General features: G+C 44.4%; 1 protein-coding gene across 2 annotated transcripts in view; it reads left to right on the top strand.

Annotated features, from left to right (window-relative positions):
* Nucleotides 1-24,281, top strand: part of nf2a (NF2, moesin-ezrin-radixin like (MERLIN) tumor suppressor a) — a 79,124-nt gene that overhangs the window by 39,071 nt on the left and 15,772 nt on the right. For both annotated transcript variants that reach the window (XM_021606583.3, XM_021606584.3), the window contains one exon: nt 13,049-13,154. In XM_021606583.3, the coding sequence (XP_021462258.3) occupies nt 13,049-13,154 (106 nt within the window). The remainder of the gene's footprint in view (nt 1-13,048; nt 13,155-24,281) is intronic.

The following is a 24,281-nucleotide window of genomic DNA, read 5'->3' as shown; positions in this document are numbered from 1 at the left end:
TGTTTTTTGGGGGCCCTTTGCATTGGCTGCCATAGGTGCGGCGCACCCATTTAAGTTCCGCCCCTGGACACATGCACGATATTGGTGCGTGGGCCAGATGTTTGTTCACCCACACCCTCCCACAATTGCTAATAACCCATCCGTAACCTCCTGACTGCTGTATGCAATGAAGTTGTTTAATTTTTTTTTTTAAATGTGTTGCCTAATTTAGATATGTTCCTGCTTATCATTTTGGTAGACTGTTAGTTGTAACTTGTCTATAATTCGATAAATGCAGCTTCTCTTCTGTCATTGTACACCTAGTCTACAAAACATTAAGAACACCTGCTCTTTCCATGAGACTGACCAGGTGAAAGCTATGGTCTCTTATTGATTTCACTTGTTAAATCCACTTCAAACAGTGTAGATGGATTTTTAAGCTTTGAGACAATTGAGAAATGGATTGTGTGCCATTCAGAGTGTGAGTGGGCAAGACAAAAGATTTAAGTGACTTTGAACGTGTAGGTGCCAGGCGCAGCGGTTTGTGTGAAGAACCGCAACGCTGACGGGTATTCACACAACAGCTTCCCATGTGTATTTATTTATTTTTATTTATTTTATTTTACCTTTATTTAACCAGGTAGGCAAGTTGAGAACAAGTTCTCATTTACAATTGCGACCTGGCCAAGATAAAGCAAAGCAGTTCGACAGATACAACAACACAGAGTTACACATGGAGTAAAACAAACATACAGTCAATAATAAAGTATAAACAAGTCTATATACAATGTGAGCAAATGAGGTGAGAAGGGAGGTAAAGGCAAAAAAAGGCCTTGGTGGCAAGGTAAATACAATATAGCAAGTAAAACACTGGAATGGTAGTTTTGCAATGGAAGAATGTGCAAAGTAGAAATAAAAATAATGGGGTGCAAAGGAGCAAAATAAATAAATAAATTAAATACAGTTGGGAAAGAGGTAGTTGATAGGGCTAAATTATATGTGGGCTATGTACAGGTGCAGTAATCTGTGAGCTGCTCTGACAGTTGGTGCTTAAAGCTAGTGAGGGAGATAAGTGTTTCCAGTTTCAGAGATTTTTGTAGTTCGTTCCAGTCATTGGCAGCAGAGAACTGGAAAGAGAGGCGGCCAAAGAAAGAATTGGTTTTGGGGGTGACTAGAGAGATATACCTGCTGGAGCGTGTGCTACAGGTGGGAGATGCTATGGTGACCAGCGAGCTGAGATAAGGGGGGACTTTACCTAGCAGGGTCTTGTAGATGACATGGAGCCAGTGGGTTTGGCGACGAGTATGAAGCGAGGGCCAGCCAACGAGAGCGTACAGGTCGCAATGGTGGGTAGTGTATGGGGCTTTGGTGACAAAACGGATTGCACTGTGATAGACTGCATCCAGTTTGTTGAGTAGGGTATTGGAGGCTATTTTGTAAATTACATCGCCAAAGTCGAGGATTGGTAGGATGGTCAGTTTTACAAGGGTATGTTTGGCAGCATGAGTGAAGGATGCTTTGTTGCGAAATAGGAAGCCAATTCTAGATTTAACTTTGGATTGGAGATGTTTGATATGGGTCTGGAAGGAGAGTTTACAGTCTAACCAGACACCTAAGTATTTGTAGTTGTCCACGTATTCTAAGTCAGAGCCGTCCAGAGTAGTGATGTTGGACAGGCGGGTAGGTGCAGGTAGTGATCGGTTGAAGAGCATGCATTTAGTTTTACTTGTATTTAAGAGCAGTTGGAGGCCACGGAAGGAGAGTTGTATGGCATTGAAGCTTGCCTGGAGGGTTGTTAACAGTGTCCAAAGAAGGGCCAGAAGTATACAGAATGGTGTCGTCTGCGTAGAGGTGGATCAGAGACTCACCAGCAGCAAGAGCGACATCATTGATGTATACAGAGAAGAGAGTCGGTCCAAGAATTGAACCCTGTGGCACCCCCATAGAGACTGCCAGAGGTCCGGACAACAGACCCTCCGATTTGACATACAGAACTCTATCAGAGAAGTAGTTGGTGAACAAGGCGAGGCAATCATTTTGAGAAACCAAGGCTGTCGAGTCTGCCGATGAGGATGTGGTGATTGACAGAGTCGAAAGCCTCGGCCAGATCAATGAATATGGCTGCACAGTAATGTTTCTTATCGATGGCGGTTAAGATATCATTTAGGACCTTGAGCGTGGCTGAGGTGCACCCATGACCAGCTCTGAAACCAGATTGCATAGCAGAGAGGGTATGGTGAGATTCGAAATGGTCGGTAATCTGTTTGTTGACTTGGCTTTTGTTAGTGTTCAAATACTGGAGAGTTGAGACCAAATCACGGACGCTGGACAGAGTGGATTTCAGTTGTAACGAAAGACAGTTTTAATGAGTCAGAGATATCTTGTCCCGCAGTTTTACGTGCACGGACCTAGTTCACATAACTCGGCAAGGAGCCAGGTGAAAAAGAGGCCTATACAATGGTTACATACATTTTTATACATAGAATAAAGTAGGTGGAGTCTTGTCGTTTCGGTCTTCTTGACTGGTCGGAGGGTTGGAGGCGGGCCTTGCTCTAGCCAGAGCGGGCCCCATTGGTGCACAGCAAAAGTTCTTTGCTCTTGGGACAGGCCAGTTAGAGGGAGATGAGATGTGTGTTTATATAAGGAAGAGGGGGTCAGTCTTATGGCTGGGTGTATGTGTTCTTACTACGGAATGTCTTTGTTTATATGAGCTATGTGTATGAATATTTATATAACAAATCCCCCTCTTCACGTCTATTAGACGTGAAAACTATAGCAGAAAGGTGGCGGTTGCAATCGTGGGTATACATAAGGTGGTGCTCCTAACCTTGTCTGATTTGCATGGTGGGTCTGTAGGTGTAGTGCTACGTTTGGGACGGGAGTGATTGGAGGGAGTGATATCAGGAAAGGAGTTAGGGACATGTGTAGGGGTTGGTGTATGTGATGTGGCAGGGTGAAATAGTTGTTCAATTAACCATGTGAAAGTCCTAGGGTTACTCCAAATATCAGTATGAATATCACAAATAAGGGACCAGATATCCCCAGCCTCACCCAGAGAGGGAGAAATTTCCCTCTAACTGGGCGAGGTTCCCTTCTCAGGGGAGGCGGAGTTTGATGCCGCATCACCTGAGGAAGGAGTGTCTTCATTTGGAATCGAATTTAGGCCGCTCAAATCAGCTCTGACTTCAGTCAGTGTTCTAGAAGGAATTGGAGCTGGGGTGCAATGTGTAAGGCGGTGTCAAGGTGTGCCTGATTTACCTTTGACCTGGACTGAGTGTGAAGTAACCTCCTTCACTTCGTACGGTCCAGTCCACCTGGGTTCCAGCCACTTTCTCTTGTGGACTGTAACCCTCACCCCGTCACCAACCTTTACCTTCAGTAGTGTCGTGTCCCCCGGCAGCTCCCCCTCCTGGACCTTGTGAACCTGGGTAGAGAGTGCTGCAGAGAGAACCGTCAGTTTTTTCACATAATTAGACATTACAATTTGTTGTACATCAAGGGCGGGCATATGACCTCCCTCCCTTGGTGGACCATGCATGACTCTACCAGTCATTATCCCATGAGGCACATACTTTAGCTATCTTAGCTTTTGCTTTTGGTTTGACGTTCCACCAGATTTTGGGATTGGGGCCTGTACACAGATCCAAAACTGTGGGTTATGCCAAATCTTTCTTCCACCTGTCTCAGGTGTTTGTTAAATGTAAGCCATTTGTCAAATTTGATTTGTCTTGGGATGCCATACCTGGGTATTAGTTTGGTTTGGTTTGTAGCCACTCAAAGACTGACCTAGCATCCTCCCCTTTTGTTAGTATTGCCTCTACCCATTTGGAGAACCTATCTACTATGACTAGGAGATAGAGTTTGCCTTTAGATACATTTTCGGGGCCCATGTCGGTGTAGTCTATACTAATATCCTGAAAACATGCATTAGGTATTACGTATGAGCCCATTGGTGTTTGATATGGTTTCTTTGGGTTGTGTCTGTCACAACCATTGCATTCGTCACAAAATAAATCATCGTCATAAAATAAGACAGTCATATTTTTGATGAGGACCTGCGTCAATCCGATGATTTCAGCTAATTTGGCCGATGCTGGTTGAGGGTTGATGGCTGATTGAAGGGTGACATGTGAACCGTCTGGGAGTTGCTGTTTCCTTCTTCTGCCGTGGGTGGTGGGCATTTTTATGACCAGGGGATGGTGCTCCCAGTCATTCCCTGGAACTGCGGTTGGTTGTATGCGGGTTGCTGATGCATGGGTGTGGGTCCTGGTAGCTGATGTTGCAGAGGTGGGTTTCCCCCACTTCCTCTTGCTCTCCATTGCTGTTGCTGCGGGGAGAGTGGTTTCATGCAATCTCTGGCAAAATGACCGGTAATTCCGCAGTTAAAACACTGGTAGTTTCCCCCTCTGTGTTGTCCAGTGTAGGGACCCCGTCGAGCCCATACTGGGTGTTGTTGTTGCAGGATATACTGCTGTGGGGGAGGGTATTGGGGTGGTGGGGCTGCCTGCTGTTGGATCATCTGAGAGACAGTCTGTGCCACGATTTGGGAGATGTCTGTTTTGGTTCCCGGCTCCTTCGTTTCTTCCGCCACCATCTGTTTCTTAGGTTTTTCTCCTTGTTGTGCTTCCTTCAATTGGAGTTTCAGGAGTTGTACCTGGAGGGACTGCACCTGGCTCTCAGCACCCCCTCTTTCCTTGTTGTGCTGGGTCACATGGTGGTGCACATGAGTGTTGAATTGGGTCAGAGGAAGTGCAAACAACCCTACCGTTCCTCTGAGTTTGGTTTTAACATCTCCGGGACACCCGTTGACCACCATTTCCTTCCACATGCTGAGTGTGGTATCAGTGTGATCGAATGGTTCTTCGTGGACCGATCTCCATGTGGTCTTAGCCCTGTCCAGGTATGCTGCAGGTTGCTCACCTGGGTTGATTGTAAAGGAGGATAAGGTGGCATGGTTTCTTTCTGTAGGGTATGCTCTCCGTAGAACTTCCCATAATCTGGTACGGAAGTGGTCTATGGGCAGTGTTGGGGCCCGCCATCCAAGGTCAGCTGCTGTCATGAGGACCTCCATGGTTCCGTGGTCGGTGGCTCTTGCTAGAAGTGCTTTCATGTCTCCTAGGCAGAGTTGCAAGCCTGACGTAAGTGTCTGCAGTTGAAGTAGCCACGCTGAAGCTCCTCCATGTAGGCTAGGCATCTGTCCCATCAGTGTTGTTAAATCAGTCATTTTCCAGGGCTGGTACTCCACAGTGTGTGCATCACCTGGTGTCGGTCGCAGGGGGTACTGTCCTGCCATCTCCTGCTCTCGCTCTCTTCTATCAGCAATTCTGGAGGACCGACGGAGTGTTTCGGACCCCATTGATTCGGTAACTTTGGTTACTGTTCCTCTCATTATGCTTTCCACACGGTAGGCTCCCTCTCTGTTGTTATCTTGGTTAGCTATTAGCTCCCTGAGTTCCTTAGCTCGAGCTATTGATGATTTCAGCAGCTCCTGCATCTTAGTCACGTTTGGAGCTCCCATCGGAGCTGGGGTGAGCACCATGTCAATTTCTTCTTCGTTTTCGATATCCATGTTCTGATGACAGTCCTCCCTATCCGTCTGATAGCAGTGGTTTGAATCTAATCTTGTTTGTAAGTGTCCTCTGGTTTCAGAGGTGAGAGAGTTCACTGAGGAGCATTGCGGCCTCCGTTCCTGGGGGAGGTCTCCTGCTCCTGGAATCCCAGTTTCGAACTGTTCACATACCATATGGCCAGCCGTTATCCCCAGGGTAATTTCCCCTTTTAACTCCCCTTGGTCTATTCTCAGAACTGGAGCCTGTATTGTGGGAGGTGCCCTGGGCAGGAATGGGTTGTGTGACGGCTCCGGTGATTTTGTCCCTTTGAGTATGGCGGGGGCTGAACTGCCTCCATTGTCAATTGTGGATATAGTGAGGGAGAAACGGCCACAGGGGGAGCCGTGGGCAAGTTCTCAGGCGGAGCTTTAACATCCCCCGACGCCACAATAGCCACGCCCATCATGTCTGGTGTGTTTTTGGGCAGCACCCTCCTACTCTCCTGTATGGCCCATGTACCTATCTTGAGCTCCCCCTCTGCTCTCTCTCTCTCTCTTGTACCTACTTTTTTGAACCTGTGTATGTTGTTTCTCTCCGCCTCACTCGCTTTTGCATGCTCTACTGCGTCCTCTAATTCTGTCTGCATATCTTGGAGTTTCCCCCCTGTAGGTGGTCCTCCGCTAAAATAACCTGCTTGTGTCCATCTTATCCGTAATCCTTTCCACACTTTCTCCACTTTCCCATACTGTTTTTTACCTCCCGCTCTATCAATCATACTCTGATCTAAATAATCATTGAATTTTAGTTTGGGCGTGGTAGCTGCAGACATTTTATCTAGTTCGTCTGATAATGTGTATAATGCGTTATTTAGGTATATTCAATCCTTACTATGTGGTGTTTATTTCTATCGTTGTATGCTTAGCCTGTCCCTGGTCGAGACAAAGGGGGTTATCAATATGTGACGCCCGCCACGTGTGTATTTCACCGGTATTTTATTTGAATTTGTTCAGCGATTCGTTTAGGTATGTTCTATAAATGATTCTGCGATTTCCTTTTGGAACAATATATCAGTGAATATATGCGGTTCTATAACAATTTTCAGAGTAATTCTAGCTCTTTAGGAAATATCGATAGAATTTCTAGACAACTAAGAGTTGTTCAGTGAATTATTTAAATACTTTCTGTAAACAATTCAGTAAATTCCTTTATGAACTTATATCAGTAAATTCGAGCGATTCTATAGCAATTGTCAGAATAATTCTATATATTTAGGAAATATGGATAGAATAGAAAAACCCCAAAATCAGTGTGTAGCTTTTAGCGTCTGTAAAACAAAGTCTGTATTAAGCTCGGCGGCTTATTTAAATACTTTCTAGAAACAATTCAGTAAGTTCCTTTATGAACTTATATCAGTAAATTCCAGCGATTCTATAGCAATTGTCAGAATAATTTTAAACTTTAGGCAATATCAACAGGAATGAAAAAAAAAAAAGAAAATCAGTATTTCGGCCCGGCTGCTGTCAATCAAAATTGCACGGCCATTCGATACTAAGGTGGCTTTGTCTACCAGCACGTGTGCATAATAGCCCAGTTACGTATCCCAACCTACTCCGCGACAAACGTTTCTTTCAATTTAATTTCCCCCATCTCCAAATCATGGAATGTCAACTCTGGTTCATCTTATGTTTATTGTTTGATGTGCAATAGCCACATCATTCCCGATCTCTGTCTAGTGGAAGGCCAAACTTACATATCCTGTATCTACTCGACTACACCTCTTACAAAACCTATTAAATAATACACAGCTTTTTTAATAGGGCATTTTTCATGCAGATTCATTCAATCCAACCACACCTCCACAAGACCTATTCGATGTTATATGTATCAACAGGAGATTTTACTTGCAGATCCGGTTCATCTATCATTCAACTATAACCACACCTCCACAAGACCTTATTCGATAGTACAGAACGTATCAAAATAGGAAATTTTTACTTGCAGATTCGGTTCATCTATCATTAAACTATAACCACACCTCCACAAGACCTTACTTGCAGATTCGGTTCATCTATAACCACACCTCCACAAGACCTTACTTGCAGATTCGGTTCATCTATAACCACACCTCCACAAGACCTTACTTGCAGATTCGGTTCATCTATAACCACACCTCCACAAGACCTTACTTGCAGATTCGGTTCATCTATAATTCATTCATTCGTATGAAATTCTCATTGAATTTCCAACATCCATAATTGTGTCCATTACGTGTTAAAACACAGCCACTATTTAAAGTCACCTCTATACACAACCCAATACATATATAATTAGGACAGTTTTCTATGCAGATTTCAGAACAAATAGGGTCCCTGGAGGAATTGAACACATTGGTCAATCACAATTCACACATTCCTATTAAAATAACTGAGTATAGGCCCATTAATAAGAATATGTATATATATTTTTTTTTTTACAAAACAAGATATCTTTAATCAATGTCTTAGGTTCTTATGTAAAAAATTTGGGCACCGATTCATACTCACGCCCAGTACTTTCTGATCAAAATTTGGTTTAGACTATAATACAATATGCAGATTTCGATATAACGGGCTCTGCTCACCTTTATATAGAGCGCTCCGATCAGATTTCCTGAGGCAAGATGAATGGCTGGGGAAGTCACTCTTCCGTCTGATTTTTTTAGCCGTGATCAGTCTCGTCCTCTCACACTAACTTATAATAGATCGAATTCAAGAACAACCAAACTCTGCTACCAATTTTGTTAGTGTTCAAATACTGGAGAGTTGAGACCAAATCACGGACGCTGGACAGAGTGGATTTCAGTTGTAACGAAAGACAGTTTTAATGAGTCAGAGATATCTTGTCCCGCAGTTTTACGTGCACGGACCTAGTTCACATAACTCGGCAAGGAGCCAGGTGAAAAAGAGGCCTATACAATGGTTACATACATTTTTATACATAGAATAAAGTAGGTGGAGTCTTGTCGTTTCGGTCTTCTTGACTGGTCGGAGGGTTGGAGGCGGGCCTTGCTCTAGCCAGAGCGGGCCCCATTGGTGCACAGCAAAAGTTCTTTGCTCTTGGGACAGGCCAGTTAGAGGGAGATGAGATGTGTGTTTATATAAGGAAGAGGGGGTCAGTCTTATGGCTGGGTGTATGTGTTCTTACTACGGAATGTCTTTGTTTATATGAGCTATGTGTATGAATATTTATATAACACTTTCGAACACCTTAGAAAGGGTGGCGCAGTGGTTAAGGGCGCTGTACTGCAGCGCCAGCTGTGCCATCAGAGTCCCTGTGTTCGCGCCCAGGCTCTGTCGTAACCGGCCGCGACCGGGAGGTCCGTGGGGCGACGCACAATTGGCCTAGCGTCGTCCGGGTTAGGGAGGGCTTGGTCGGTAGGGATGTCCTTGTCTCATCGCGCACCAGCGACTCCTGTGGCAGGCCGGGCGCAGTGCGCGCTAACCAAGGTTGCCAGGTGCACGGTGTATCCTCCGACACATTGGTGCGGCTGGCTTCTGGGTTGGAGGCGCGCTGTGTAAAGAAGCAGTGCGGCTGGTTGGGTTGTGTATCGGAGGACGCATGACTTTCAACCTTCGTCTCTCCCGAGCCCGTACGGGAGTTGTAGCGATGAGACAAGATAGTAGCTACTACAACAATTGGATACCACGAAATTGGGGAGAAAAAGGGGTAAAAATTCAAAAAAGAAAAAGTGTCCCCCTTTGAAGAGGGGGGATGACCGCAGCTGCTTTCCATTCTTTGGGAATCTCAGACGACACGAAAGAGAGGTTGAACAGTAATAGGGGTGGCAACAATTTCGGCAGATAATTTTAGAAAGAAAGGGTCCAGATTGTCTAGCCCGGCTGATTTGTAGGGGTCCAGATTTTGCAGCTCTTTCAGAACATCAGCTGACGGGATTTGGGAGAAGGAGAAATGGGGAAGGCTTGGGCCAGTTTCTGTGGGGGGTGCAGTGCTGTTGACCGGGGTAGGGGTAGCCAGGTGGAAAGCATGGCCAGCCGTAGAAAAATGCTTGTTGAAATTCTCAATTACAGTGGATTTATCAGTGGTGACAGTGTTTCCTATCTTCAGTGCAGTGGGCAGCTGGGAGGAGGTGTTCTTATTCTCCATGGACTTTACAGTGTCCCAGAACCTTTTTGAGTTAGTGTTGCAGGAAGCTAGCCTTTGCTTGAAAAAGCTAGCCTTGGCTTTTCAAACTGCCTGTGTATATTGGTTTCTAGCTTCCCTGAAAAGCTGCATATCATGGGGGCTGTTCGATGCTAATGTAGAATGCCATAGGATGTTTTTGTGTTGGTTAAGGGCAGTCAGGTCTGGGGTGAACCAAGGGCTATATCTCTTCCTGGTTCTACATTTCTTGAATGGGGCATGCTTATTTAAGATGGTTAGGAAGGCATTTAACAAATAAAAATAACCAGGCATCCTCTACTGACGGGATGAGATCAATATCCTTCCAGGATACCCCGGCCATGTCGATTAGAAGGGACTGCTCGCTGAAGTGTTTCAGAGAGTGTTTGACAGTGATGAGTGGAGGTCGTTTGACCGCTGACCCATTACGGATGCAGGCAATGAGGCAGTGATCGCTGAGATCTTGGTTGAAGCAGAGGTGTATTTAGAGGGCAAGTTGGTTAGGATGATATATATGAGGGTGCCCGTGTTTACGGCTTTGGGGAGGTACCTGGTAGGTTCATTGATAATTTGTGTGAGATTGAGGGCATCAAGCTTAGATTGTAGGATGGCTGGGGTGTTAAGCATGTTCCAGTTTAGGTCGCCTAGCAGCACGAGCTCTGAAGATAGATGGGGGGCAATCAGTTCACATATGGTGTCCAGAGCACAGCTGGGGGCAGAGGGTGCTCTATAGTAGGCGGCAACAGTGAGAGACTTGTTTTTAGAGAGGTGGGTTTTTTAAAAGTAGAAGTTCAAATTGTTTGGGTACAGACCTGGATAGTAGGACAGAACTCTGCAGGCTATCTTTGCAGTAGTTTGCAACACCGCCCTCTTTGGCAGTTCTATCTTGTCTGAAAATGTTGTAGTTAGGGATGAACATTTCAGAATTTTTGGTGATCTTCCTATGCCAGGATTCAGACACAGCTAGAACATCCGGGTTGGCAGAGTGTGCAGTGAATAAAACACACTTAGGGAGGAGGCTTCTAATGTTAACATGCATGAAACCAAGGCTATTACGGTTACAGAAGTCATCAAAAGAGAGCGCCTGGGGAATAGGAGTGGAGCTAGGCACTGCAAGGCCTGTATTCACCTCTACATCACCAGAAGAAAAGAGGAGGAGTAGTAAAAGGGTACGGCTAAAAGCAATGAGAATTGGTCGTCTAGAACGTCTGGAACAGAGCGTAAAAGGAGGTTTCTGTTTCAATTGGCCCAGCGTCGTCCGGGTTAGGGTTTGGCCGGGGTAGGCCGTCATTGTAAATAATAATTTGTTCTTAACTGACTTGCCTGTTTAAATAAAGGTAAAAAAAAACAGTTATTTTGTGCTTTAACGATGGCACCTCTTCAGACGGTACTTAACTCCACATTCTCGCAAGATGCCGAAATAATAAATCATATTTCTCCGCTCCTGTTCCTGAGTCAATTCACATTGTGTATAATTTTACTGCAAGAAATGCTTAATTCTGCAGGAGTTAATATTAAGAGTGTGACAGAAAAGTCCGTCACTGGCCGCAGCCAGCGTTTGGTACACTAACACACACACACACACACTCATCGCCCCCTCCCTGCTCAGTTATCAGCTACGTTATAGCAATGTGGGTCGACACAGCGAAGTTAACTTCTATCTTAGTACATACATTACACACTTTATTCTTACCGCCAGTAACAGTTTGTTATAGTATAAACAATATACAGACAAGCGTTCATGTTTTATTTAAGCAATGTTTATTGTACTTATCAATGTTATGATGAGCACGCTGTTTGTTTCTGTTCCTCTCTCTCCGTCTCTGTAGCTTCCGGGTATGCTGAGATAAGGACCAGAGCTATGGCAATCGGGTTGGCTTTGTAGTGCCTGTCCCGAATGGCTCGTTTATGGGAATGGGCGTATTGGAAGACACCGTGTCAGTAGTGATGGGATTTTGTAAATGTGTTATATTGGATCATGATAAACAGATTTCAAAGGTGCAATGTATATAGTTCATGATATGTTTAGCTGAGTGAAAAAAATGTAGGCTTTGATGTTGGTAATTGCTTAATTAATTAAAGTGTTTGGTATGTTCTGATGGGAGGAGTTTCCCCTACAAAAGTAGCCTCAGTTCAAAGGGAGGGCCATTTTGATTGAGCTGTTGTTGGGTCAGTATTGTTTTTAAGCAGTCCCATAATGTATATCTTCGGTGGCAGTACTGTTTTTCTCTTATGGAATCACTATGTAAATAAACACCCTTGCGGCTCTGCAGTCGTTTTAATTTGATAGCGGTTCTATTTTTCAGTTTAGCCTTCTGGCCTACTCTACACGACAAAGACGGAGTTTATCGACCTACAGTTTGGTTTCCAGATTTCAGTTTCCATTTAACCCGTCTGAACAGTATGCTACTGTTCCCTTGACGTATAATAGGTGTCACGCCTACTCCTGCTCCCTCCTGGGCTTGATGTTGCCAGTCTACTACTAGTCCTGGCAACTAGTCCTGGCAACCCACATTGCATACCTGGCAATCATTGCTCACACCTGCTCCCCATCGTTAAGCACACCTGGGCTTCATCACCACCCTGATTACTCTCCATTCATATAGCCCTCACCAACCTCAGTCATCAGGCAGTATTAGTTCTGTTTTCATGTAACTCTCTATGTTCGTTATTATTAAACTCACCATCTGCTTCCTTACTCCCTGCGTCGTCATTACAAATAGGCCTATTTTGAAGTCCCCGTCTTGTGACTGTCAAATGTGTATAGCGTCTCACAAATTACACAACTCTGCTATCATCCTCCTTTTCCACTTCACCAAATTTTCCTGAACTTTTCTCTCTCCATTCTCTTTATTTTTAACTCTCCATTTCGCAGCTTTTCTCTCATTAAATTAAACTCTGACGTTGTCCTTTTTGTCTCAGTGGATCGACTTAAACTTTCTGCCTGTTCTCAAAAGTGATTGTGTAGGCTATTTGGTGCAGGTAAAGTTAGGCTCTGAAGCATAGACTTAAGCACTAATGCCAGATAGCCTTAAAATAATGAAAGAACCTCAATGTAGCCTATAGATATAAATTGCACAAGAATGATTTATGGATTTAAAAAAATAGATTATCTTTATTCAACCCACCCGCCCTTCACCCACACAGTATTTCATGACCCTAAACCCATCCGCCCCACGGGTACTGCGGGTTATGATTCAACCCGTGCATTACTATCATAAATACAGAGTAAATAGAATGTGTGTAATGAAGAAATGGTAATTGCATGGTAAAAAAAAGTGTACATGCAATGCCTCTATATAAATCGTCTATTTATTTCAGCCTCTTGCTGACCCCCTCTCTCCCTCCCTGCCTCCTTTCAGGGCAATGGAGGCTGACCAGCTGAAGCAGGACTTGCAGGAAGCCAGGGACTCTGAAAGGAGGGCCAAACACAAGCTGCTAGAGATCACCAGCAAGTCTACCTACTCGGTAACAGCCTGGATACACACAGGCACACATGTTTGTGCGCTCGCGCGCACACACACACACATTCACAAAAATGTGATTGCATAAGGGCAGGCAACACACATATCCTCCTACACAAGAACAGCTCTTACACTCAGAAATCCATCCACGGAAGGATGCAACCCACACACACCCGCTTACACAACAGCCAACATACACTTACAAACCCGCCTACACATCAACCCAGCTACACAAGTCTACTCTCTCCCACACACACACACACACATATATATATATATATATATATATATATATATATATATACATATATACAGTGCCTTGCAAAAGTATTCGGCCCCCTTGAACTTTGCGACCTTTTGCCACATTTCAGGCTTCAAACAAAGATATAAAACTGTATTTTTTTGTGAAGAATCAACAACAAGTGGGACACAATCATGAAGTGGAACGACATTTATTGGATATTTCAAACTTTTTTAACAAAGCAAAAACTGAAAAATTGGGCGTGCAAAATTATTCAGCCCCCTTAAGTTAATACTTTGTAGGGCCACCTTTTGCTGCGATTACAGCTGTAAGTCGCTTGGGGTATGTCTCTATCAGTTTTGCACATTGAGAGACTGACATTTTTTCCCATTCCTCCTTGCAAAACAGCTCGAGCTCAGTGAGGTTGGATGGAGAGCATTTGTGAACAGCAGTTTTCAGTTCTTTCCACAGATTCTCGATTGGATTCAGGTCTGGACTTTGACTTGGCCATTCTAACACCTGGATATGTTTATTTTTGAACCATTCCATTGTAGATTTTGCTTTATGTTTTGGATCATTGTCTTGTTGGAAGACAAATCTCCGTCCCAGTCTCAGGTCTTTTGCAGACTCCATCAGGTTTTCTTCCAGAATGGTCCTGTATTTGGCTCCATCCATCTTCCCATCAATTTGAACCATCTTCCCTGTCCCTGCTGACGAAAAGCAGGCCCAAACCATGATGCTGCCACCACCATGTTTGACAGTGGGGATGGTGTGTTCAGCTGTGTTGCTTTTACGCCAAACATAACGTTTTGCATTGTTGCCAAAAAGTTCAATTTTGGTTTCATCTGACCAGAGCACCTTCTTCCACATGTTTGGTGTGTCTCCCAGGTGGCTTGTGGCAAACTTTAAACGACACTTTTTATGGATATCTTTAAGAAATGGCTTTCTTCTTGCCACTCTTCCATAAAGGCCAGATTTGTGCAATATACGACTGATTGATGTCCTATGGACAGAGTCTCCCACCTCAGCTGTAGATCTCTGCAGTTCATCCCGAGTGATCATGGGCCTCTTGGCTGCATCTCTGATCAGTCTTCTCCTTGTATGAGCTGAAAGTTTAGAGGGACGGACAGGTCTTGGTAGATTTGCAGTGGTCTGATACTCCTTCCATTTCAATATTATCGCTTGCACAGTGCTCCTTGGGATGTTTAAAGCTTGGGAAATCTTTTTGTATCCAAATCCGGCTTTAAACTTCTTCACAACAGTATCTCGGACCTGCCTGGTGTGTTCCTTGTTCTTCATGATGCTCTCTGCGCTTTTGACGGACCTCTGAGACTATCACAGTGCAGGTGCATTTATACGGAGACTTGATTACACACAGGTGGATTGTATTTATCATCATTAGTCATTTAGGTCAACATTGGATCATTCAGAGATCCTCACTGAACTTCTGGAGAGTTTGCTGCACTGAAAGTAAAGGGGCTGAATAATTTTGCACGCCCAATTTTTCAGTTTTTGATTTGTTAAAAAAGTTTGAAATATCCAATAAATGTCGTTCCACTTCATGATTGTGTCCCACTTGTTGTTGATTCTTCACAAAAAAATACAGTTTTATATCTTTATGTTTGAAGCCTGAAATGTGGCAAAAGGTCGCAAAGTTCAAGGGGGCCGAATACTTTCGCAAGGCACTGTATAGATACATGTATATGTATGTATATATATATATATATTATATATATATATATATGTGTATATACAGTGGGGCAAAAAAGTATTTAGTCAGCCACTAATTTTGCAAGTTCTCCCACTTAAAAAGATGATATAGGCCTGTAATTTTCATCATAGGTACACTTCAACTATGACAGACAAAATGAGAAGACAAAAATCCAGAAAATCACATTGTAGGATTTTTAATGAATTTATTTGCAAATTATGGTGGTAAATAAGTATTGATTAAATACTTTTTTGCCCCACTGTATATTATACACACACATGTACGCATTAGAATAAGATGGACATGTACAATATCCTTGACACATGCTCCAGTTTTTATCTTAATGTTAGCCTACATGTAAAAGAATAAAACAATTGTTGTGTATTGATATTCTAGTTTGTCCCTTTAGGGCACCTGTAACGCTCCCCTGCTTACGTACTTAGGAATGTGTGGAATGTTTTGTCCTATGAAATGCATTAAACAATGCCCACTATAGTTTCTACTGTAGTGACCTGTCCTTATGTTCGCTATATAAGTAATACAGTGTGCTATACAACAAAACTGGCGACAAGGAAGAAATGTTTTCACATTTGCATTCATTATTTTTGGCAAAAAGTCAGTTTAATTAGTTTTCTTGCTGTAGAAATATGCAAAGAAAATGTGGAGCTAGCCAGTCGAGTGACGCTACCTAGCTTCCGATGTCACAGCAACGAGAGCCTCGAGAGGGAGAAAGTGGAGTTACTGTGAGTGGAAAAAAAGGGGTCTGGGAGTACGGGAACGTCTAAAAAGTGTGAAAGAAAAATAATAAACTGAAATGTCAGCACTGGTTGGATATATTGGAACATTTAATGAATCTGTGGAACAATGGAGTTCTTACAAAGTTTTGAGTACTTTGTGTTAGCAAATTGAATTAAAGCAGAAGTAATTGTGCCAACATTTGACTATTATGGGAGGAAAAACATTAAGCCTACTTACGCCTAAAAAACCTGGTGATAAATCATATGATGGGCCTCCCGGGTGGCGCAATGGTTAAGGGCGCTGTACTGCAGCGCCAGCTGTGCCATCAGTCCCTGGGTTCGCGCACAGGCTCTGTCGTAACCGGCCGCGACCGGGAGGTCCGTGGGGCGACTCACAATTGGCCTAGCGTCGTCCGGGTTAGGGAGGGCTTGGTCGGTAGGGATGTCCTTGTCTCATCGCGCACCAGCGACTCCTGTGGCGGGCCGGGCGCAGTGCGCGCTAACCAAGGTTGCCAGGTGCACGGTGTAGCCATCCGGGTTGGATGTGCGCTGTGTTAAGAAGCAGTGCGGCTGGTTGGGTTGTGTATCGGAGGACGCATGACATTCAACCTTCGTCTCTCCCGAGCCCGTACGGGAGTTGTAGCGATGAGACAAGATAGTAGCTACTACAACAATTGGATACCACGAAATTGGGGAGAAAAAGGGGTAAAAAATAAAAATAAAAAAATCATATGATGAAATTGTGTCTACCTTATTGCAGAGATATTCAGATTTCATAAGAGAAATCAAGAGGAAGGGGAGTCAATCTCAGTTTGTGGCTATATTGAAACAGTTATCTGAACACTGTGAATTTGGGCACTGAGTGACACTACGTGATAGGTTAGTGTGTTACATGCGCAGCGAAGCAATTCAGAATAAAGCTAATTCCGTGGCTGACGTGAGTAAAATATTTAAACGTGTTAACCCTCGCAAGGCTGCTGGCCCAGACGGCATCCTTAGCCGCGCCCTCAGAGCATGCACAGACCAGCTGGCTGGTGTGTTTACGGACATATTCAATCGCTGCCTATCCCAGTCTGTTGTCCCCACATGCTTCAAGATGGCCACCATTGTTCCTGTATCCAAGAAGGCAAAGATAACTGAACTAAATGACTACACTCACCGTAGCACTCACTTCTATCATCATGAAGTGCCTTGAGAGACTAGTCAAGGGTCATATCAACTCCACCTTACCGGCCACCCTAGACACTTCAGTTTGCATACTGCCCCAATAGGTCCACAGACAATGCAATCGCCATCACAGTGCCCTATCCCATCTAGACAAGAGGAATACCTATGTAAGAATGCTGTTTATTGACTACAGCTCAGCATTCAACACCATAGTACCCTCCAAGCTCATCAAGCTGGAGGCCCTGGGTCTCAACCCTGGCCTGTGAAATTGGGTCCTGGATTTTGACGGGCCGCCCCCAGGTGGGAAAGGTAAGAATTAACACCTTCGCTGACCCTCAACACTGGGGCCCCACAAGGGTGCGTTCTCAGCCCTCTCCTGTACTCCCTGTTCACCCACGTCTGCGTGGCCACGCACACCTCAACTCAATCATCAAATTTTCAGACGACACAACAGTAATGGGCTTGATTACCAACAACAACAAGACAGCCTACAGGGAGATGGTGAGGGAACTCGGGGTGTGGTGTTAGGAAAACAACCTCAACAAAACAAAAATGATCGTGGACTTCAGCAAAGGGAGCGCCCCCTATTCACATCGCAGGGACAGCAGTGAACAAGGTTGAAAGTTCCTCGGCGTACACATCACAGACATACTGAAATGGTCCATCCACACAGTGTGATGAAGAAGGCGCAACAGCACTTCTTCAACCTTAGGAGGCTGAAGAAATTTAGTTTGTCACCCAAAACCCTGACAAACTTTTACAGATGCACTATCGAGAGCATCCTGTCGGGCTGGTACTACAACTGCACCACCATCAACCGCAAGGCTCTCCAGAAGGTGGTGCGGTCTTCACAATGCATCACCGGGGGCAAACTACCTGCCCTCCATGACACCTACAGCACCCGATATCACAGGAAGGCCATAAAGATCAAGGACATCATCCACCCGAGCCACTCCCTGTTCACACCGCTACCATCCAGAAGGCGAGGTCAGTACAGCTTCTATGTCAAGGCCATCAGACTGCTAAACAGCAATCACTAACTCCGATGCTGCTGCTTACATAGAGACACAATCACTGGCCACCAGTCACTGTATACAATGCCACTCTAAATAATGGCACTTTACATATCTTACATTACTCATATGATGTGTATATACTGTATTTTATACCATCTATTGCACCTTGCCTAGGCCATTGCTCGTCCATATACTTACATGTACATATTCTCATTCACCCTCAGATGTGTGTATTATGTAGTTGTTGGGGATTGTTAGATATTACTGCACTGTCGGAACTGGAAGCACAAGCATTTAGCTACACTCGCATTAACATCTGCTAACCATGTGTATGTGACAAATAAGATTTGATTTGAAACACCTTTTGACTGAAAGTAACTTAACATTGCAGAGAGCAATATAATTGAGTACATATGATATAGGATATGTTCAATGGAGAACTTGGCAGTATGAAGGCATTAATTAAACTGACCATGTAACCAGACAGCAAGCCAAAATGCTTCAAAGCGCGTACACCATAAAACCAAAAGTTGAAACTTAGCTAAAAAGACTAGTCGAGAGTGGAGTATTGGATCTAGTGAATGGGCTATACCTGTTGTTCCAGTCATAAAAGATGGATCACTGAGACATTGTGGCGATTTCAAAGTCACCGTTAACCCCGTCTTCAGCAAATTTGACCATGACTCCATTTTGTTGCTCCCACCCTATAGACAGAAACTAAAACAGGAAACGCCCGTGCTCAGGTCTGTTCAATGCTGGTCCGACCAATCTGATTCCACGCTTCAAGATTGCTTCGATCACGTGGACTGGGATATTTTCCGGATAGTGTCGAACAACATTGATGTATACGCTGATCCGGTGAGTGAGTTTATTAGCAAGTGTGTCGGTGATGTTGTACCCACTGCGACTATTAAAACCTTCCCCAACCAGAGACTGTGGATTGATGGCAGCATTCGTGCAGAACTGAAAGCGCGAACCACTGATTTTAATCAGGGCAGGCGACCGGAGATATGACCGAATACAAACAGTGTAGTTATTCCCTCCGCAAGTCAATCAAACAAGCTAAGCGTCAGTATAGAGACAAAGTAGAGTCGCAATTCAACGGCTCAGACACGAGAAGTATGTGGCAGGGTCTACAGTCAATCACGGACTACAAAAGAAAACCAGCCCCGTCGCAGACCCTGAAGTCTTGCTCTCAGACAAACTAAACCGCTTCTTTGCTCGCTTTGAGGACAATACAGTGCCACCGACACAGCCCGCTACCAAAACCTGCGGGCTCTCCTTCACCGCAGCCAACGAGAGTAAAACATTTAAATGTGTTAACCCTTGCAGGGCTGCCGGCCCAGACGGCATCCCTAGCCGCATCCTCAGAGCATGCGCAGACCAGCTGGCTGGTGTGTTTACGGATATATTCAATCCATTCCTATCCCAGTCTACTGTTCCCACATGCTTCAAGCGGGCCACCATTGTTCCTGTTCCCAAGAAGGCGAAGGTAACTGATCTAAACAACTATCGCCCCGTAGCACTCCGTCATCATGAAGTGCTTTGAGTGTCTAGTCAAGGATCATATCACCTCCACCCTACCTAACACCCTAGACCCACTCCAATTTGCTTACCGCCCAAATAGATCCAAACACGACGCAATCACACTGCACACTGCCCTAACCCATCTGGATAAGAGGAATACCTATGTAAGAATGCTGATCGACTACAGCTCAGCATTTAACACCATAGTACCTTCCAAACTCGTCATTAAGCTCGAGACCCTGGGTCTCAACCCCGCCCTGTGCAACTGGGTCCTGGACTTTCTGACTGGACGCCCACCAGGTGGTGAGGGTAGGAAACATCTCCACCCCGCTGATCCTCAACACTGGGGCCCCACAAGGGTGCGTTCTCAGCCCTCTTCTGTACTCCCTGTTCACCCATGACTGCGTGGCCATGCACTCCTCCAACTCAATCATCAAGTTTGCAGACGACACTACAGTGGTAGGCTTAATTACCAACAATGACGAGACGGCCTACAGGGAGGAGGTGAGGGCCCTCGGAGTGTGGTGTCAGGAAAATAACCTCACACTCAGCGTCAACAAAACAAAGGAGATGATTGTGGACATCAGGAAACAGCAGATCCACATCGACAGGACAGTAGTGGAGAAGGTGGAAAGTTTTAAGTTCCTCGGCGTACACATCACGGACAAACTGAAATGGTCCACCCACACAGACAGCGTGGTGAAGAAACCGCAGCAGTGCCTCTTCAACTTCAGGAGGCTGAAGAAATTTGTCTTGTCACCAAAAACACTCAAACTTTCACAGATGCACAATCGAGAGCATCCTGTCGGGCTGTATCACCGCCTGGTACGGCAACTGCTCTGCCCACAACCATAGGGTAGTGAGGTCTGCACAACACGTCACCGGGGGCAAACTACCTGCCCTCGTGGACACCTACACCACCCGATGTCACAGGAAGGCCAAAAATCAGACTGTTAAACAGCCATCACTAACATTGAGTGGCTGCTGCCAACATACTGATTCAAATCTCTAGCCATTTAATAATAAAACATTGGATGTAATAAATGTATGACTAGTCACTTTAAACAATGCCACTTTATATAATGTTTACATTCCCTACATTACTCATCTCAAATGTATATACTGTACTCTATACCATCTACAGAATCTTGCCTATGCCGTTCAGCCATCGCTCATCCATATATTTATATGTACATATTCTTATTCATTCCTTTACACTTGTGTGTATAAGGTAGTTGTTGTGAAATTGTTAGATTACTTTTTAGATATTACTGCATGGTTGGAACTAGAAGCACAAGCATTTCGCTACATTCACATTATCGTCTGCTAACCATGTGCATGTGACCAATATGATTTGATTTGACTGCTGAAAAATAACCACTACCCCTCATTGATTACCTCTTTTCTGGTTTACCTGGAGGACAGAAATTCAGTAAGAATGGTCTGTCTACAGATGCATGTGGATTAAGATTTACAAGAACTGTAGACCATAGTGACTCACAAAGGACTGTACAGGACAGGTACCGGAGGCTTCCTTTTGGAATCACCTCAGCTCTGGCCTTGTTTCAGAGAACTAAGGACCAGATACTGAGCGGGCTCACCGGGGTCCAATGTTACCTTGATCTATTCATCACCAGGCAAAGACGAGCATGAGCACCTGAGAAACCTGGACGCTACACCACAGAGACTGGAGGAGTATGGTCTGAGAGTCCAGAAGGACAAATTCACGTTTTTCCGGCCTTCTGTTGAGTACCTGGGCCACGTCAGACAGTTCAGCGCTCCACAAAGTGACATCAAAGGTGAAGGCCGTTGCAGAAACTCCATCCCCACAGAATGGGAGCCTTCGCATCATGGACCTTAAATAAAGCCAATAGCAATTATGCATAGATGGAGCGTGAAACAAATCAGTTTCTGTTTAGCCGACGGTTCACACTGCTGACGGACCATAGACCCCTCATCTCCATCTTTGGTCCCCACACCGGTATTCCGTTGCTCGCAGCCAGCCGCATGCAGCGATGGGCATTACTGTTATCTGCTCACCAGTACGATATCAGCAGACGGCTCTCAAGGCGTCCCTTACCTGTCACACACACTGAGCAGTCCCAGGCTGATATCTTCTACTTCAAGGAAGTGACGCACACCCCAGTTACATCTGTCCAAGTGAAAAAGTTCACCCACACTGATCCAGTGATGTCTGAGGTTGTGTACATTGTCACTCGTGGGAAAGGAGGAGAGCTGTCGGAAAGCCTAAAGCCTTACCTGGTGAGGAGAAACCAGCTCACAGTTCAGTCTGGATGCTTGCTATGGGGCTTTCGAGTCATCATACCGCTACTCTGAGAAGGCAGGTGCTTGAACATCATTCAGGGCACTGTGGCATGGTGCGAATGAAGGAGATTGCACACAGCTACTTTTGGTGGCCAGGTTTGGACGCTGCTATCAAAGACAAGGCCAAGTGACGTTCTGCATGTCAAAAGATGAGCAACATGCCTCAGCTATGGGACTTCTCAGAGGAGCCTTGGCAGCGAGTCCACATAGACTATGCAGGCCCACTGGGGGATAATATGTTCTTAGTTGTAGTCGACGCACACAGCAAATCGCCTGACGCTGCAGTGATGAAGAGATTAAAGTTTTGTCCAGACAAAAGGAGCAAGCTTTAAAAACATCACAAGAGAACAGGGCCCTCAATAGACGCCTAAACACCTTCCTGTTGACCTACAGAAAACACATGCTACAAAAAATGGGTACCTGTGTCATTTTTCCATATAGACACACCCTATGTGTTTTTTAATAAAATCAACAATATACATTGTGCTTGTCTGATGCTTTAAGCTTACGGTTTTATGAAATAAGACAAATCCCTCGAGTGTGCCAGAGATCTAGATAAACTTAACCTGACCCAACTATTCTCCTCCTGCTCCTGCTGGCTTTCGCAGATTCTGCCATTGCTCTCCTGAAGTTGTGCCGGTAATAGGCTACACGAATGTGGAATGCCCATTTATCTTACCATTTCTACCTATCTGGGTGCCAGTTTTGGTTTTCGTGAATCAGTTTGTTTTACTTTATAATAACTTCATATCTAAATCATTGGCATGTGGTTAATCTAAATTATATCTAAATGAAAATGATACAAACCTAAAAAGTAACTCCCATTGCCAACTATGTAAAAATAGCCTACATAAAGCCAACAAATAAAAACATTGCAGGCTGCAGGTAGAAAATATCCTGAATTTAAAAAGAAATATCCTATAAATCACATAGGCCGTGTGTAGTGTAGCCAATCTGCAAGGAACTTGAAACATTGTAACTATTAACTTGGGTCCTGTTTGAAGCTTGCCTATAAAATATTCTGGGCCCTCAGAGTTTCCCGTGCCAGTGAGCTTGGGACAGACACAGCTGTAGGCTATTTGCGCAAGGGATAAGAAGCATTGCTTGACTTGGCAGGAGCTCACCGGGGCTAAGTACCAGCACCTAAAATGTTCTGCTGCTTGAGTTCCAGTTCCTTTTTATAGAATATTAGATCACATATTGTGGAGCTCCTGCACCTAAATATAAACAGTACCAGCACTCCAAATGAGTACCAGAATTTATTTCAGTCCAAGCACTGATAAGTAATCAGGTAGGCTTATTTTATGACGTTTCTACTTGAACAGAGCATGGCATTTTTCCCTTTCACACTGTGATTATCGAAACAGAGAGAGCTAGAAAGGTTTTTCAAATACATTGAGAAACTATTGTAATTCTCAATGGGTGTAAAAACAGACTTTGTTTGCTTGCTATTTGAGGTGAAGAAAACATTACTTTGAGAAGCTCCACAGGTTTGGTAGTGTGTTAAGCCAATCAGAAATACTATCAGATCCCCAAATGGGCACATTTATATGCCTACATTTGCACGCAGGCCAGGAAGCCTATCGCCCTACTTAAATGCGTGTGTGTCTCAACATTGACTCAACATTGACAGGAGCTTTCCAAACAAAAAGACAATGACTAAATTGACACCTCGTAAATGGAATGAAATTAACCAAAACGTGTTTCTCACAAGTGTTGTGTTCTCTGCAAATAATGTGTCCACTCCGACAATGATAACGGGAATAATAATATTGTATGCATTAACAGAAATGACAGAGATTAGAAATTACTGGTGAAATATGTAAAAAAAAAAAATAATCTAGCACAAACAATTAACAGAATTAAGCTTTGATACAATAAATGTGCACAAATTGGCAGGAGAGTGCGCATTCTGGAGTAAGAAGGGCATTGTGCATCTGGGTGCATGGTCAATCCGACATCTGCATTGCCCATGCAGCATTTACGATGAAATGGCCTCAGCAGAAGTCAGGGCATTCGTACTTCTTGCGCTTCGCGGTGCAGTGCAGAGCTGTTGTCAAGGATGTGAGTTTGTGTTTTTTTTTACAGGATATAGAAAACCGTCAACCAATCATGTCAATATGGAGCTATACAAGAGCCCTACAACATTTGGGAGGAGCATGGTGATGTTGTATGGAGCTCGATTTGGCCTCTGGAGGCTCCGCAATTGCGTTACACCATCCATATGGAGCCTCAGACCACATTTTGGGATCAAGCATAAATTGACTTTTAGTCTAGGCCCCCAATGGACTAGTTCACTGAGATGAGCGCAAATATATATACTACCGTTCAAAAGTTTGGGGTCACTTCGAAATGTCCTTGTTTTCCATGAAAACATACATGAAATGAGTTGCAAAATTGTTATTTT

This window comes from Oncorhynchus mykiss, chromosome 6, assembly GCF_057628025.1.
Source record: "Oncorhynchus mykiss isolate SJ-2025 chromosome 6, ASM5762802v1, whole genome shotgun sequence".
NCBI lineage: Eukaryota > Metazoa > Chordata > Actinopteri > Salmoniformes > Salmonidae > Oncorhynchus > Oncorhynchus mykiss.
This window is presented reverse-complemented; position numbering and strand designations above follow the sequence as displayed.